The sequence below is a fragment of the Hippocampus zosterae genome, chromosome 11, assembly GCF_025434085.1.
Source record: "Hippocampus zosterae strain Florida chromosome 11, ASM2543408v3, whole genome shotgun sequence".
In the NCBI taxonomy this organism is placed as follows: Eukaryota; Metazoa; Chordata; class Actinopteri; order Syngnathiformes; family Syngnathidae; genus Hippocampus; species Hippocampus zosterae.
Genome location: NC_067461.1, coordinates 20619712 through 20636661, shown reverse-complemented (window position 1 = coordinate 20636661; position 16950 = coordinate 20619712). Strand labels below are relative to the sequence as shown.

Sequence of the window (16950 nt, the reverse complement as noted above, 5' to 3'; positions counted from 1 at the left end):
TTGACAGCCAGTGACTCAGGAAACAAAAAACAGACTATAATGTTGTTTTGTAGCGTATCACTCAAAAAGTGCTGACACACTGCACTGCCCAACACGGGGGTCGGGTGTAGAATGACAGTGTCCTGACATAAGCTTGCCAAGCGACTGAACAGGAAGTGGTCTTGTGATTACTTGAGCTATGTAGAGCGAGTGTATCAAGGAATTATTCCAAGACTAATTGAGTACAGAAAAGTAGTGAGAATTTGGGAAAGTTGTTTAATTTGTCTGTTGGAACATCAGTCAGTCATTCGTTGTGAATTTTTACTGGAGAGATTTTGAGTAAGCGATCCATTGACAGCAATTGATCAGACTTTTTGTTCAATGTACATATTAGAAATATACATCAAAGCTATAGTTGAAGCAAATTATTGGGCGCACATGAGGCAAGTGGGATTAAGAGATGGTAAATATAATATCGTGATGTATTGATGATAAAATTGTAAAACCCAAACTACAGTAGAATAAAAAAGGGGTTGACAACTCATGTAATTAGTTCAGTGAAAAGGAGCAGCATTACATTCTTACCTCTCAAATGATATTTTTTTAAAAATTCGACTTGAACTTTAACATCAATGCTTGGAATTAATGAGGTTAAACAAAATCGCTCTCCTTTTTGGTTTGCACTTTGGCAGTGGGCAACCACACGGGAAGGATCAAGGTGGTCTTCACTCCCACTATCTGCAAATTTACCTGTGTGGGAGGCCGTTGTCACAACAACTGTCAGCAGGGAAATACAACAACCATCATTAGTGAAAATGGCCGCGCCACTGATATCTTGACATCACCCAACTTCAGGATAGGTAAGTCATTGTCATTTTTGTGTGTCACCTCATTGTTTTGAATAGAGTGGAAAGAAAATTGAATTCAGTCTAATATCTTGTCAGCCATTGAGCGTCTTCCCAAGACAAAATTGTGTCTTGCACACGTATGCAGTTGGCCTTTTTGTTTGGTTGATGATTTATTTTCAACGATGGTGTCCTTTTTGGGCATCTCCCATGAAGTTGAGTTTTGCTCAAACAATGATGGATGGTGACATTGATGTGCCTTGACCTTGGAGTTCAGCATTAATTGGTGGTTGTTCTGGGCTCTCTCTTTACCATTTGTATTATCCGTCTCTTCAATTTGTCATGCATTTTCCTTATGGGACCACATCCAGGAAGTATTTTTAATCTTTTCTCGGGCTACCATCGGGTTTGTACAGGCCTGTTTCATGGGTTTGATTTTGAAAATAACGCTGTTGAAACACAATTCAAAAGTATTATCTGATTTTCATTGGTTAATTTTACTTTTTTTTTAAATCCATCCATCCATCCATTTTCCGATCTGCTTTATCCTCACAAGGGTCGCAAGGAGTGCTAGAGCTCATCCCAGCTGTCTTTGGGCAGTAGGCGAGGGACACCGTGAACCGGTTGCTAGAAAAATCACAGGGCACACATAGACGAACGACCATCTGCACTTGCAGTCACCTCGGGATAATTTAAAGTGTTCCATTAACCTGCCATGCATGTTTTTGGGATGTGGAAGGAAACTGGAGTACCCGGGGAAAACCCACGCAGGCACGGGGAGAAAATGCAAACTCCACACAGGGAGACCGGAGCGAGATTCGAACCCACGACCTCTGACCTCTTTCCATTAGATAATGGATGAATGGATGAAATACATTTCCAAATATTTTGCCTTCATGGCTCTCTTATTCAAAAAGGTTCCTGACCCCTGCACTAACTAATCCATTGCAAGCTCCCCTCCAAATTCAGACATAAACGTTTTCTAAAGCATAAAAATGCATCAAAATATCACGTATCAAGTACAAATTTATTGTCAAATGTGCTGTCTGTGCACAGATGAAATTTCTTCCCTCTCACAACAAGAACAAGAGGAGCCGCTCCGGGTGCCCGCGCCGCCATCAAAAGAAAAGTTAACATAAAATGACAAAATAATACAAGACAACACATAGGACACAGACAATCATGCAATCTTAACCACTGTCCTGCATACACTTTGTTGTTTGAAGCAGTTATAGTTGAAAGAGGAGCCAATCAAAGTGTCCTTTTCACCAGTGGATCAAAGACGTCATGCTGCAATGTGCACACGTCTGCTAAAAGCTAAGCTTGAAAGCAACAATAAGCTGTAGCATCCATTAACGAAAAAGAGGATGGCTCTCTTCTCCTGTCCCATGTAAATCCGCTGCAATTCCAAGCCGCGACTCCCAGTTGCACATCCGCATCGGCGCTCTGTGCTGACGCCCCTTTCTTCTCGTCGTCGGCTCCATCCGTACAATACAATACAATACATGCTGATTTATATAGCGCTTTCACAACAGCGGCAGCTGTAACAAAGCGCTTTACAAAACAGTTAACATAAAGTAAAATAATAAACACAACACATAACATAAAACACGGACAGTCGTGCAGTCCTAACCACTTTTCCGTCACACGCTTTGTTGTTTGAAGCGGTTTGAGAGGAGAGAATCAAAGTGTCCTTTAATCCGTGGATCAGAGACGTCATGCTCAAAATGTGCATCCATCCAGCCGCAGACTGTCCATCAGCACCGACCTTTCCGTTGAAAATCAGTGCCTGTTCACACGTGCTGCTGAGAAGGCGCAACCACAGCAGAGATTCTTCTTCTTTGACAAATGTCGCGACAAAAATGCTGAAAACAGTCCATGTTTTATATATCAATCTAACATGTTACAATTAGCTTATTGCACAATAAATGACAGTTGTGCGTATTGTAAAATAAATAAAGAAAGACTAAAAATGATGTTCATTTAACTTTTAACTGCATCCTCATCATTTTTTGCCCTCTTAAGTTAATGTTCTCTCTCACTAGTGGTTTTTCCCTGGCGTCTTGTAAAAAACTGATCTTTTGTCACCTTTGAACAATCCTTTCAAAATGTCTCCAAAGCAAACATCAGCATAGTGAGCTGTCAGGATTTCCGGAAAAAGTTACTTCTACATAGTTTATAAGGAAAATCATGTTCCAGTCACAATTCCAGAAGTCATGATAAAAATCTCGATTACAGAAATGTTTAAAATGGCCTATAATAACCATTTGTGGTCATGTTTTGGGAAGTTTTGATTGTCTGACTGGAGCTTTATCCAAGTGATCGCTCACATCATTAGCAAATTGCCAATATCTGAATACTTAATAATCTAAATGAAGTAAGGGGGATTTCTTCGGTGATTTAGTAATTGGACACGTTGGGCCACTGATTAATTGTGGAAGCTCAAAAGAATCACAAACTGATTTAAAACGGCCAGAGACAGAAGACAGCCAGTCCAAGATAAAATCATCCAGAAGAATAATCTCTTTAAAATTCAGCCCTGACAGCTGTTCATTTAAAAAGGAGACAATGTCAGTGGTTGGTTCGAGACGAATGCCTTTTATGAATTTCTTGATTGAAGGCAAGCAATTCAAACGGTTTACTTAGAGACAGTGATGATAGCACAGTGACATGAAATTTGTTTTTGGACCAGGATTAGGCTCAACATTTTCAGATAAAAGAAGCAGTAAGACAATGATACATTTTGTCTCACTCAAATTATCCTCAAATGAGGGTAGTTCGAGCGTGTGTTTTTTTTCTCCCCCTCTCCCTTCCCTCGTGGTTTCTTTCTGACTTTCGGGTTGAGTGAACGCTGGCGCGTTTGTCACAAAACAACCCGTATTGTTTTGTGTTTTTTGTTATTGTAAAGTGTCCTTGGGTGTCTTGAGAGGCGCTTATAAATAAAATGTATTATTATTATTATTATTATTATTATTATTATTATTATTATTATTTTGTTTTCACAGAAATAAGAACTGGCATTAAATTATTGTTATCATTGGCCCTTGTTCTTCTTTAGGAATGGCCGCAGAGTAGAAATCAGTTCTAGGGTCCATATATGGTGACAAAAGAGGGTAAAATATGCACATTTGCATTTATGGCAGTAATGTGGATTGTGGTGTTGCTCGGGGGAGAATATAAATAATCGAATAATCAAAATCCCATTCTGTTCTACTGGAAGCGCAGGAGGCCGACTTTGGTTTCCACATGTTTAATGCACCTCACAGGGTCATAGTACAGCCGGAAAAATAAGGATGAGCGAGAAAAGAAACATGTTTATCGTTAAAAGTAAAAAGAGGAGAGGCGAAAAAGTCAATATTGATCGGCAGTAAAAAGAGGAGGGGGTGTGGGGGAGTTATAATATTGATCCAACGCTGCGCTGTGAGAATTTCGACATGATGATAATGATTGGATGATAACATTGACGATTACGTCACAGGAGGACACGCTTTGCAAATGACCAGCAAGGGCTATGAGTAAAACTTTTCAATCAGACCAACCACAGTCTAAATCATTCATTCATTCATCTTCCGAACTACTTCATCCACACTAGGGTCGCGGGGGGTGCTGGAGCCCATCCCAGCTGTCATTGGGCAGTAGGCGGGGGACACCCTGAATCAGTTGCCAGCCAATCACAGGGCACACAGAGACGAACAACCATCCGCGCTCACACTTACACCTAGGGACAATTTAGAGTGTTCAATCAGCCTGCCACGCATGTTTTTGGAATGTGGGAGGAAACCGGAGGACCCGGAGAAAACCCACGAAGGCCCGGGGAGAACCGGGGAGGCCGGAGCTGGAATCGAACCCGATACCTCTGCACTGTGAAGCCGACGTGCTAACCACTGGACTACCGGGCCGCCCCCAGTCTAAATCAACAAACTATAAAAACAACTGCCAAAAGATATAAGATGGATTTTGAGCGCATCAGAATCAAACACTGTGTTGGCCGCTGGGGTGCTCCGTCTAACTGTTAGGATGCGATCCAGTTCACTGTTCGGCTTTATGTGGATTGGTGAGATGTCATACTGTGGGAGTGGTCTTTGAATTCACCTCGAGCGAAGCGCGAGTCAGTACATACTTTTCTTCTCCACGCAGCTATCAATCGTTGAATGCAATTACTTTATTTTTTTTTTCTTTTTGGCCACGACACACTACATTTTTATCCGTGACATGTCTGTCGGGTCAAAATCAGGCTACATTTATAGAGTCCGACCTCAGCATTAATCACTGTCGTTATCAGTTTGACAGTTCTTTTTGGACATCCTTTGCTACTACCCTGGGATTTAAATTCTGAACAAAACTTGATACTCCCGCACAACTAGACTCTTAATTGCTGCGGGTGGGCTGAATTAATAGGTTAGGTGAGAAGCTGCCTTGCTGATGCAGACTCTTGTGCAAGGAACACAGTCGAGTCACAGGAAAGCCTTTAAATATGATCTTTTCAACAAGCAGGTTGGGGGCTTGGGGTGATCAAAGTACACAGACAAAATAAATCCTGGAATTCAAACCCCCACAGAGGCAAAAAAACATGATTTCGACCATGACTTCCTAGTACTTCTATTCAAGGGTGACTGGCTCCACCTCAACCGTGACCATAAGGAAACACCATAAAGAGGATGGCTGGACGGATGGATTTCAGGTTTTGGTTGCGTAACAAGTATCAAAACGAATGATTGACGTGCTCTCATACTACGGGCCAACTGACATCCCCGACTTTGAAAACTAAAAAGGAGATGACTTCAGCTGGTGGTGTGGTGAACTTGGAATGCTTAAAACAACTTCTCAGCCTGTACGAGAGCATTTTGTGGTTTGAGAGTTTGAAAAGTCTTTTTCTAACTCTACTTCAACAATGCCAGATGACACATTTCTGACAAGCTGAATATTCAACTGATTAAAAGTAAGGCACCAGACTCCGACTCGGGATTGAAACAATACACTGACTGTAGTTATGCATGTTTATTTAAAGCTAGACTTTCAAATGCAATTACAGTATCGCGCAAATAGAGTTGCTCTAGAACAGCAAACCGGTAGCCTCGTGCTGAACGAAGTCTTGTGTTCATTAAAGCTGTATGAACAAAATTCAAAACTTATACTGGATCCAGATACCTACATGTGGATTCCTCACGCTCATACTTAAACCCCCAAGTTGGCAATGGAAAGCAGTTAGATCATTGACCAAGTCCATTATTGATATGATCCTCCTAAACTTTTGCAAATGTTATGGTTTGCATATTTGGCTGCCTCAAGGAATAGCGTGGATTGAGAAGGCTTCAGTCACATGCACTTGTCCAGACTTGCTTCATTCCTTCTGCCTTCTTCTCGTGCTTCCCTTTCTTCCATGTGTGTGGAAAAGGGTCCACATCTGAACCACTGGACTGGGGAGATGAAAGCTTATTTGGTCAAGGCCTATTACAAAGAGTCCAAGGACAATAAATAAACTCCCTTCTTGTTTATCATACTGACATGTTGAGAAAGGTCAAAAGGGAAGAGTGGTGATTTATGATCTGTACAGCGAACATACAACGGATCCGATTCGGCAATTAAGATTCTGTAAATATCAGGACGATGAGCTAATGTTGGCGATAGATGTTTCAGAGAAAAATTGGAAGATGAAGTAACACAAAAAAAATGAGGTGAATGCTAGACTGCAAATATATTTAGCTGATTGTCCTCTAATGGTTGTGTCAGTTTTTACTGGGTGGAAAAAATAACTAAACTTGGAAGAATGAAACCACTTCATAAATCTAAATTTGGCGACAGTAGAAAATAATTCACTACATGATGAACAATTTGTGAGTATAATTTCCATTGATTATGATTCAGCCGATTGGTATGTGTATCCCATTTGGCCAGCTGTAGACCCTGGGAACTGGACTTAAGCGCTGTTTTCTCAGCTTCACTGGCATTTTTTTTTCCTCCCTGGTGAGTGTATCGGCTCACCAAAAGCTGAGAGCCAAAAGCCGAAATGCTCTTTCATTCCTTATTAAACACGTATATTGCTGCCAATGCCACACGATGGATGAGAGGTTATCACTTCTGCCCCATGGCTTGAATTTGTCACTTTTAGCTTTTCTGCACTTTGCATGTTCTCCCAGTGCTTGTGTGCATCATCCCACAGTTCAGAAAATGTTCACAGTGAACCCCTGTTTATCGCAAGGGATACATTTCGGACCCGCCCACGATAGGTATAAATGCTACTTAGTTGTATTACAATACAATAGGACTGGTACTGATATACTGTAACTTTCAATCGTTGTTACAATCTCGCTCGTACGGTTCTCTAAATAAGAGGAAAACCATGCCGGCTTCAAGAGGTTTATTTCAGCGGTCCCCACCAAGCGGTTTAATGTCAGACATTATTTTCAGGGACCGGCCTTTAAGGTGTGGCGGACAACAAAATAATATGAAATGACCTGCAAGAAAACTGTGGTATTTTCGTAACATAATAATAAACCCAAATTATGACATGAGGAACGTCCTATCTGATCGCAACACTCTCTGGTTGCTATGGTAACGTTTAAACGTGCCTTCAAAATAACATACACCACAAAGTGCATGAAAAATACGACTTATTGTCGCTGCATATTATGCAGAGTGGGCTTGCTACGTGGGAATCTCCCGTTGTATTTTAAGTAGGACTCCGGACATAAAATGTAGCATTCTTAGTCTTGAAAGTCGTCGGCTCCTCCTTTGTCTCCTGGCTGGTCCTTTTCCCCTTCCCAAAAACGTTTGTTTTTTACTAATTTTGCTAGCTTCTGCTTTGGCTAGCTTTCATTTTAGCGGTAACCTATCATGTGACCGAGAAGCGCGTCTTGACCCGTGTCAAGAGTAACATACTGTGAATCTGGTATTTATCCAAAATAAAATCTTTCAGTTTCCTAAATGAATAAAACGGAAGTAATGTAAGTTCCTTATTCTTTCTGTTCGGCCCGGTACCAAATGACCCACGGACCGGTACCGCCATTCCAAAGCCAAACATGTTTATGGTTGCTCTAATCGTTTTTGTTTGTCTCCTCAGTGGTGTGCCATCTGCCTTGTATTAATGGGGGCAAGTGCAGTGCCAGGGACAAATGTCAATGCCCTCCAAACTTCACTGGAAAGTTCTGCCACATTCCAGTTCAAAACGGACACCATCAGCCCCAGCAGACATTAGGCAGCTACAGTCAAACTCAAGTCCATTCCACACACACATTGCCCCTGACCTACAGCAATGCGCAAAGTAATGGTGAGTGGAGTCGAGAGTGAATGCTAATCCTTGCTTTGTCTCCATTTTCATGTGATCAGCCCATGAGAAGTATCAAATCTCTCTCTCTCTCTCTCTCTCACACGCACACACACACACACACGCACACACACACACACACACACACGCACGCACACACACACACACACACACACACACACATACGTGTTTTGGTGCATTTTCAGGACGTCCGTTTGTTCACCCGACATATGGGTACATGCCTTTCCCGTGGTCCTACAGGCTCCAAAAAAATATGGTAACCATGAAAAAAAATCAGGAAGACAGCCATCTACTCAGATTTTGGCTAGGACGTAATTTTTTTTTGATTTATGACAAAACTACTACATATGAGGACATTGACAGGTTTTTGTGTATTATGGAGACAGTCACCTCAAACACACTACCATTTCATGTTTTTGTGAATTTTGAGCCCCCTGGATACACATCATTTTCAAGTATATATGACTTATGAAGACCAGCTAAGAGTAAAGTGTGTATTTTTAAATTGACTCATGTTACATACCAACAGTATATGTTAGGCACATGTGTCCAATTGTCATGCTCAGGCATGGGGAGAACTCTACAAAGGAAGGATGCCCAGATTCAAACATTCAAATATCAATTGCTGAACTGTGAGGCGAATGTGCCAAACAGTCGTTATACCCGTCATCCCTCAAATATTCACATTAATAATACAAGATAGTAAAATAAGCTGTGAAGAAGAAGAGACGGTTAAATATGTGGTCAGTCCACTTTCTTATTTTTTAATTGCTGACAATATGAAATTATGAACACAGAAAACATGCCACCTCCTCTCCATGACACAAAGCACTGCAATAGATGAGGGTTGTTTGAACTGAAGAAGATTATGTCAAAATGTGAATACTGCGATGAAGAATTTTTAATGAATCTGGCCATATATTGTGCCATGTGTGTAGCAACTTCTTTAGCTACCGTTAGACAAAAGCAACTTTTCAAAAAGTATTGAAATTCTTGAAACAGGATGAATTCAAATGTTTTAGGGTTTTTCCAAAATATCACCTCAAACCTAATAAGCCTATCTTTTGTGAGAAGTTTGTATATCGTACGTACGTTTATATACAGCAGGAGTGTCCAAGGTCGGTCCTCAAGGGCCGCTGTCTTTTTGTTTTCCAGCTCTCCCAGGATGTTCTAATGCTGCATCAGAGCTGACTGATGAACTGATCATCTGAAACAGGTGTGATGCAGCCGGGAGAGCTGGAAAACAGGCACGACAGTGGCTCTCCAGGCCCAGATCGGAACATGCCTGATATACAGTATAATTTACATGTTCATACATCTTCAAGGATTTTCCAAATTGCTCTTGAAGATCATGAAACAACAAACGTGAAACACAGTATCCAACAACAAATATGAAATCCATAATTGACCATCCCACCCTAAATGCACCATTGCTATTGCTTTAGTTAACTTGAACTGAAATGTACCCAGACGTGCTCGCATTTCAATGGACTAGCCATTCATTTCCCTTTTTAATGCAGTTATATCCTGTTGTGGATGTAGTTTTTGATGGACACCCAGCCTCTGTCGTTCAGAGCTGCTGGCTCTGCGTGGAGACAGGACTCACAGCTCGTTTTACCTGAAACTTTATGGCTTGTTATGAAATCAAACATATGTCGCTCAACAGCCTTCACTTCATAATCTGTCCACGTGCGTCTCTTATTCCCACCTGTAAAAGAAGGCATTATTTATTAAAAATGGAAAAATAAAATAATCAAAATAAGATATTCCAGGAAATAATGAGAATTTTGAAAATTTGAGAATTTTGAGAATTTATCTCTCATTCCATTCATGGTCTCCAGAGGGTTCAGTCAGGTCATTTGGTGTCTGGAACATAACATTACGGTGTCAAAATATTCAGCATTCTTCATTCTGACCAGTTAAGAAATGAATAAACATTAATTATCATTGAACATTGCTCACGGGAGAGTTTGGGATGAATATACCACACTATAGAAAGTTAACACTGTTCAGTTCTGTGGAACAGCAATATGGGGACTTTCGAACACAGGCTCTCCAGAGTTAGGTTAAGACAAAAGTCATGTCACCTGAAACACACTCAGGTTTTTCAGGTCTCAAGAAATATGAGGACATGACGACTGAAATCATGGAGAGTCCATGTTTCTGATTTATAACTTCTCCTGTGTTTGTCAAAGAAAGCTGAAAACTCAAACCTAGTATATCATGATAAGAAGTAGTAACCTGTTGTAAGAATGAAGTGGATCTCTCACTCCATTCATGGTCTCCAGAGGGTTCAGTCAGGTCACTTGGTGTCTGCAACATAACATTACGGTGTCAAAATATTCAGCATTCTTCATTCTGACCAGTTAAGAAATGAATAAATATTAATTATCATTGAACATTGCTCACGGGAGAGTTTGGGATGAATATACCACACTATAGAAAGTTAACACTGTTCAGTTCTGTGGAACAGCAATATTGGGACATTCGAACACAGGCTCTCCAGAGTTAGGTTAAGACAAAAGTCATGTCACCTGAAACACACTCAGGTTTTTCAGGTCTCAAGAAATATGAGGACATGACGACTGAAATCATGGAGAGTCCATGTTTCTGATTTATAACTTCTCCTGTTTTTGTCAAAGAAAGCTGAAAACTCAAACCTAGTATATCATGATAAGAAGTAGTAACCTGTTGTGAGGATGAAGTGGATCTCTCACTCCATTCTTGTTCTCCAGAGGGTTCAGTCAGGTCACTTGGTGTCTGCAACATAACATTACGGTGTCAAAATACTCAGCATTTTTCATTTTGACCAGTTAAGAAATGAATAAACATTAATTATAATTGAACATTGCTCACGGGAGAGTTTGGGATGAATATACCACACTATAGAAAGTTAACACTGTTCAGTTCTGTGGAACAGCAATATGGGGACATTCGAACACAGGCTCTCCAGAGTTAGGTTAAGACAAAAGTCATGTCACCTGAAACACACTCAGGTTTTTCAGGTCTGAAGAAATATGAGGACATGACGACTGAAATCATGGAGAGTCCATGTTTCTGATTTATAACTTCTCCTGTGTTTGTCAAAGAAAGCTGAAAACTCAAACCTAGTATATAATGATAAGACGTAGTAACCTGTTGTAAGGAAGAAGTGGATCTTCCACTCCTTTCTTGATCTTCAAAAGGTTTCATCAGGATCGGAACACTTGGTGTCTGCAACATAGCAACAGTGCAGTGTCAGAAATATTCAAATTTATTCATCCTGATTAGTTAATAAATGAATAAACATTGTTATTCATTGAACATCGCTCACAGGAGGGTTTGGGATTAATATAAGACACTATAGAAAGTTAACACTGTTCAGCTCTGTGGAACAGCAATATGGGGACATTCGAACACAGGCTCTCCAGAGTTAAGTCCAGACAAAAATCATATCACCTGAAACACACTCCGGTTTTTCAGGTCTAAAGAAATATGAGGACATGACGACTGAAATCATGGAGAGTCCATGTTTCTGATTTATAACTTCTTCTGTGTTTGTCAAAGAAAGCTGAAAACTCAAACCTAGTATATCATGACAAGAAGTAGTAACCTGTTGTAAGGATGAAGTGTATCTATCATTCCATTCATGGTCTCCAGAGGGTTCAGTCAGGTCACTTGGTGTCTGCAACATAACATTACGGTGTCAAAATATTCAGCATTCTTCATTTTGACCAGTTAAGAAATGAATAAATATTAATTATCATTGAACATTGCTCACGGAAGAGTTTGGGAATGAATATACCACACTATAGAAAGTTAACACTGTTCAGTTCTGTGGAACAGCAATATGGGGACATTCGAACACAGGCTCTCCAGAGTTAGGTTAAGACAAAAGTCATGTCACCTGAAACACACTCAGGTTTTTCAGGTCTGAAGAAATATGAGGACATGACGACTGAAATTATGGAGAGTCTATGTTTCTGACTTATAACTTCTCCTGTGTTTGTCAAAGAAAGCTGAAAACTCAAATCTAGTATATCATGATAAGATGTAGTAACCTGTTGTAAGAATGAAGTGGATCTCTCACTCCATTCATGGTCTCCAGAGGGTTCAGTCAGGTCACTTGGTGTCTGCAACATAACATTACGGTGTCAACATATTCAGCATTCTTCATTCTGACCAGTTAAGAAATGAATAAATATTAATTATCATTGAACATTGCTCACGGGAGAGTTTGGGATGAATATACCACACTATAGAAAGTTAACACTGTTCAGTTCTGTGGAACAGCAATATGGGGACATTCGAACGCAGGCTCACCAGATGTTAGGTTAAGACAAAAGTCATGTCACCTGAAACACACTCGGGTTTTTCAGGTCTAAAGAAATATGAGGACATGACGACTGAAATCCTGGAGAGTCCATGTTTCTGATTTATAACTTCTCCTGTGTTTGTCAAAGAAAGCTGAAAACTCAAACCTAGTATATCATGATAAGAAGTAGTAACCTGTTGTAAGAATGAAGTGGATCTCTCACTCCATTCATGGTCTCCAGAGGGTTCAGTCAGGTCACTTGGTGTCTGCAACATAACATTACGGTGTCAAAATATTCAGCATTCTTCATTCTGACCAGTTAAGAAATGAATAAATATTAATTATCATTGAACATTGCTCACGGGAGAGTTTGGGATGAATATACCACACTATAGAAAGTTAACACTGTTCAGTTCTGTGGAACAGCAATATGGGGACATTCGAACACAGGCTCTCCAGAGTTAGGTTAAGACAAAAGTCATGTCACCTGAAACACACTCAGGTTTTTCAGGTCTCAAGAAATATGAGGACATGACGACTGAAATCATGGAGAGTCCATGTTTCTGATTTATAACTTCTCCTGTTTTTGTCAAAGAAAGCTGAAAACTCAAACCTAGTATATCATGATAAGAAGTAGTAACCTGTTGTGAGGATGAAGTGGATCTCTCACTCCATTCTTGTTCTCCAGAGGGTTCAGTCAGGTCACTTGGTGTCTGCAACATAACATTACGGTGTCAAAATACTCAGCATTTTTCATTTTGACCAGTTAAGAAATGAATAAACATTAATTATAATTGAACATTGCTCACGGGAGAGTTTGGGATGAATATACCACACTATAGAAAGTTAACACTGTTCAGTTCTGTGGAACAGCAATATGGGGACATTCGAACACAGGCTCTCCAGAGTTAGGTTAAGACAAAAGTCATGTCACCTGAAACACACTCAGGTTTTTCAGGTCTGAAGAAATATGAGGACATGACGACTGAAATCATGGAGAGTCCATGTTTCTGATTTATAACTTCTCCTGTGTTTGTCAAAGAAAGCTGAAAACTCAAACCTAGTATATAATGATAAGACGTAGTAACCTGTTGTAAGGAAGAAGTGGATCTTCCACTCCTTTCTTGATCTTCAAAAGGTTTCATCAGGATCGGAACACTTGGTGTCTGCAACATAGCAACAGTGCAGTGTCAGAAATATTCAAATTTATTCATCCTGATTAGTTAATAAATGAATAAACATTGTTATTCATTGAACATCGCTCACAGGAGGGTTTGGGATTAATATAAGACACTATAGAAAGTTAACACTGTTCAGCTCTGTGGAACAGCAATATGGGGACATTCGAACACAGGCTCTCCAGAGTTAAGTCCAGACAAAAATCATATCACCTGAAACACACTCCGGTTTTTCAGGTCTAAAGAAATATGAGGACATGACGACTGAAATCATGGAGAGTCCATGTTTCTGATTTATAACTTCTTCTGTGTTTGTCAAAGAAAGCTGAAAACTCAAACCTAGTATATCATGACAAGAAGTAGTAACCTGTTGTAAGGATGAAGTGTATCTATCATTCCATTCATGGTCTCCAGAGGGTTCAGTCAGGTCACTTGGTGTCTGCAACATAACATTACGGTGTCAAAATATTCAGCATTCTTCATTTTGACCAGTTAAGAAATGAATAAATATTAATTATCATTGAACATTGCTCACGGAAGAGTTTGGGAATGAATATACCACACTATAGAAAGTTAACACTGTTCAGTTCTGTGGAACAGCAATATGGGGACATTCGAACACAGGCTCTCCAGAGTTAGGTTAAGACAAAAGTCATGTCACCTGAAACACACTCAGGTTTTTCAGGTCTGAAGAAATATGAGGACATGACGACTGAAATTATGGAGAGTCTATGTTTCTGACTTATAACTTCTCCTGTGTTTGTCAAAGAAAGCTGAAAACTCAAACCTAGTATATCATGATAAGATGTAGTAACCTGTTGTAAGAATGAAGTGGATCTCTCACTCCATTCATGGTCTCCAGAGGGTTCAGTCAGGTCACTTGGTGTCTGCAACATAACATTACGGTGTCAACATATTCAGCATTCTTCATTCTGACCAGTTAAGAAATGAATAAATATTAATTATCATTGAACATTGCTCACGGGAGAGTTTGGGATGAATATACCACACTATAGAAAGTTAACACTGTTCAGTTCTGTGGAACAGCAATATGGGGACATTCGAACACAGGCTCTCCAGAGTTAGGTTAAGACAAAAGTCATGTCACCTGAAACACACTCAGGTTTTTCAGGTCTCAAGAAATATGAGGACATGACGACTGAAATCATGGAGAGTCCATGTTTCTGATTTATAACTTCTCCTGTGTTTGTCAAAGAAAGCTGAAAACTCAAACCTAGTATATCATGATAAGAAGTAGTAACCTGTTGTAAGGATGAAGTGGATCTCTCACTCCATTCTTGTTCTCCAGAGGGTTCAGTCAGGTCACTTGGTGTCTGCAACATAACATTACGGTGTCAAAATACTCAGCATTTTTCATTTTGACCAGTTAAGAAATGAATAAATATTAATTATCATTGAACATTGCTCAAGGGGGAGTTTGGGATGAATATACCACACTATAGAAAGTTAACACTGTTCAGTTCTGTGGTACAGCAATATGGGGACATTCGAACACAGGCTCTCCAGATGTTAGGTTAAGGCAAAAGTCATGTCACCTGAAACACACTCGGGTTTTTCAGGTCTAAAGAAATATGAGGACATGACGACTGAAATCCTGGAGAGTCCATGTTTCTGATTTATAACTTCTCCTGTGTTTGTCAAAGAACATTGAAAATTCAAACCTAGTATATCATGATAAGAAGTAGTAACCTGTTGTAAGGATGAAGTGGATCTCTCACTCCATTCTTGGTTTCCAGAGGGTTCAGTCAGGTACCTGTCACTTGATGTCTGCAACATAACAACATTACGGTGTCAAAAGTTTCAGCATTCTTCATTCTGACCAGTTAAGAAATGAATACATATTAATTATCATTGAACATTGCTCACGGGAGAGTTTGGGATGAATATACCACACTATAGAAAGTTAACACTGTTCAGTTCTGTGGAACAGCAATATGGGGACATTCGAACACAGGCTCTCCAGAGTTAGGTTAAGACAAAAGTCATGTCACCTGAAACACACTCAGGTTTTTCAGGTCTGAAGAAATATGAGGACATGACGACTGAAATCATGGAGAGTCTATGTTTCTGATTTAGAACTTCTCCTGTGTTTGTCAAAGAAAGCTGAAAACTCAAACCTAGTATATCATGATAAGAAGTAGTAACCTGTTGAAAGGATGAAGTGGATCTCTCACTCCATTCATGGTCTCCAGAGGGTTCAGTCAGGTCCCTTGGTGTCTGCAACATAACATTACGGTGTCAAAATATTCAGCATTCTTCATTCTGACCAGTTAAGAAATGAATAAATATTAATTATCATTGAACATTGCTCACAGGAGAGTTTGGGAATAATGTACCACACTATAGAAAGTTAACACTGTTCTTCTCTGTGGAACAGCAATATGGGGACATTTAGACACAGCCTCTCCAGAGTTAGGTTAAGACAAAAGTCATGACACCTGAAACACACTCAGGTTTTTCAGGTCTAAAGAAATATGAGGACATGACGACTGAAATCATGGAGAGTCCATGTTTCTGATTTATAACTTCTCCTGTGTTTGTCAAAGAAAGCTGAAAACTCAAACCTAGTATATCATGACAAGAAGTAGTAACCTGTTGTAAGGATGAAGTGTATCTATCATTCCATTCATGGTCTCCAGAGGGTTCAGTCAGGTCACTCGGTGTCTGCAACATAACATTACGGTGTCAAAATATTCAGCATTCTTCATTTTGACCAGTTAAGAAATGAATAAATATTAATTATCATTGAACATTGCTCACGGGAGAGTTCGGGATGAATATACCACACTATAGAAAGTTAACACTGTTCAGTTCTGTGGAACAGCAATATGGGGACATTCGAACACAGGCTCTCCAGAGTTAGGTTAAGACAAAAGTCATGTCACCTGAAACACACTCAGGTTTTTCAGGTCTGAAGAAATATGAGGACATGACGACTGAAATTATGGAGAGTCTATGTTTCTGACTTATAACTTCTCCTGTGTTTGTCAAAGAAAGCTGAAAACTCAAACCTAGTATATCATGATAAGAAGTAGTAACCTGTTGTAAGAATGAAGTGGATCTCTCATTCCATTCATGGTCTCCAGAGGGTTCAGTCAGGTCACTTGGTGTCTGCAACATAACATTACGGTGTCAAAATATTCAGCATTCTTCATTCTGACCATTTAAGAAATGAATAAACATTAATTATCATTGAACATTGCTCACGGAAGAGTTTGGGATGAATATACCACACTATAGAAAGTTAACACTGTTCAGTTCTGTGGTACAGCAATATGGGGACATTCGAACGCAGGCTCACCAGATGTTAGGTTAAGACAAAAGTCATGTCACCTGAAACACACTCGG

At 39.9% G+C, this 16950-nt stretch overlaps 3 protein-coding genes across 7 annotated transcripts in view; 2 read left to right on the top strand and 1 right to left on the bottom strand.

Moving 5' to 3' along the window:
- rasgrp3 (RAS guanyl releasing protein 3 (calcium and DAG-regulated)) overlaps positions 1-16950 on the top strand; it is a 130556-nt gene that overhangs the window by 4842 nt on the left and 108764 nt on the right. The window lies entirely within an intron of this gene.
- Positions 1-16950, top strand: part of ltbp1 (latent transforming growth factor beta binding protein 1) — a 117986-nt gene that overhangs the window by 26909 nt on the left and 74127 nt on the right. For all 3 annotated transcript variants that reach the window (XM_052080998.1, XM_052080997.1, XM_052080996.1), the window contains exons 5-6: positions 672-839; positions 7885-8091. In XM_052080998.1, the coding sequence (XP_051936958.1) occupies positions 672-839; positions 7885-8091 (375 nt within the window). The remainder of the gene's footprint in view (positions 1-671; positions 840-7884; positions 8092-16950) is intronic.
- LOC127610697 (cell surface glycoprotein 1-like) lies at positions 10157-16817 on the bottom strand. 3 transcript variants are annotated; one of them, XM_052081148.1, is made up of 11 exons: positions 16642-16817; positions 16195-16266; positions 15748-15819; positions 15292-15369; positions 14844-14915; positions 13949-14020; positions 13492-13569; positions 13045-13116; positions 11245-11322; positions 10798-10869; positions 10157-10422 (listed from the first exon to the last, which is right to left on the bottom strand). In XM_052081148.1, exons 1-11 carry the CDS (start codon positions 16720-16722, stop codon positions 10171-10173), a joined length of 999 nt encoding a protein of 332 aa, XP_051937108.1. In that variant the 5' UTR covers positions 16723-16817; the 3' UTR covers positions 10157-10170. The 3 variants fall into 3 exon arrangements, with proteins under 3 accessions (XP_051937108.1, XP_051937110.1, XP_051937109.1); XM_052081150.1 differs by lacking the exons at positions 11245-11322; positions 13045-13116; XM_052081149.1 differs by lacking the exons at positions 13045-13116; positions 13492-13569.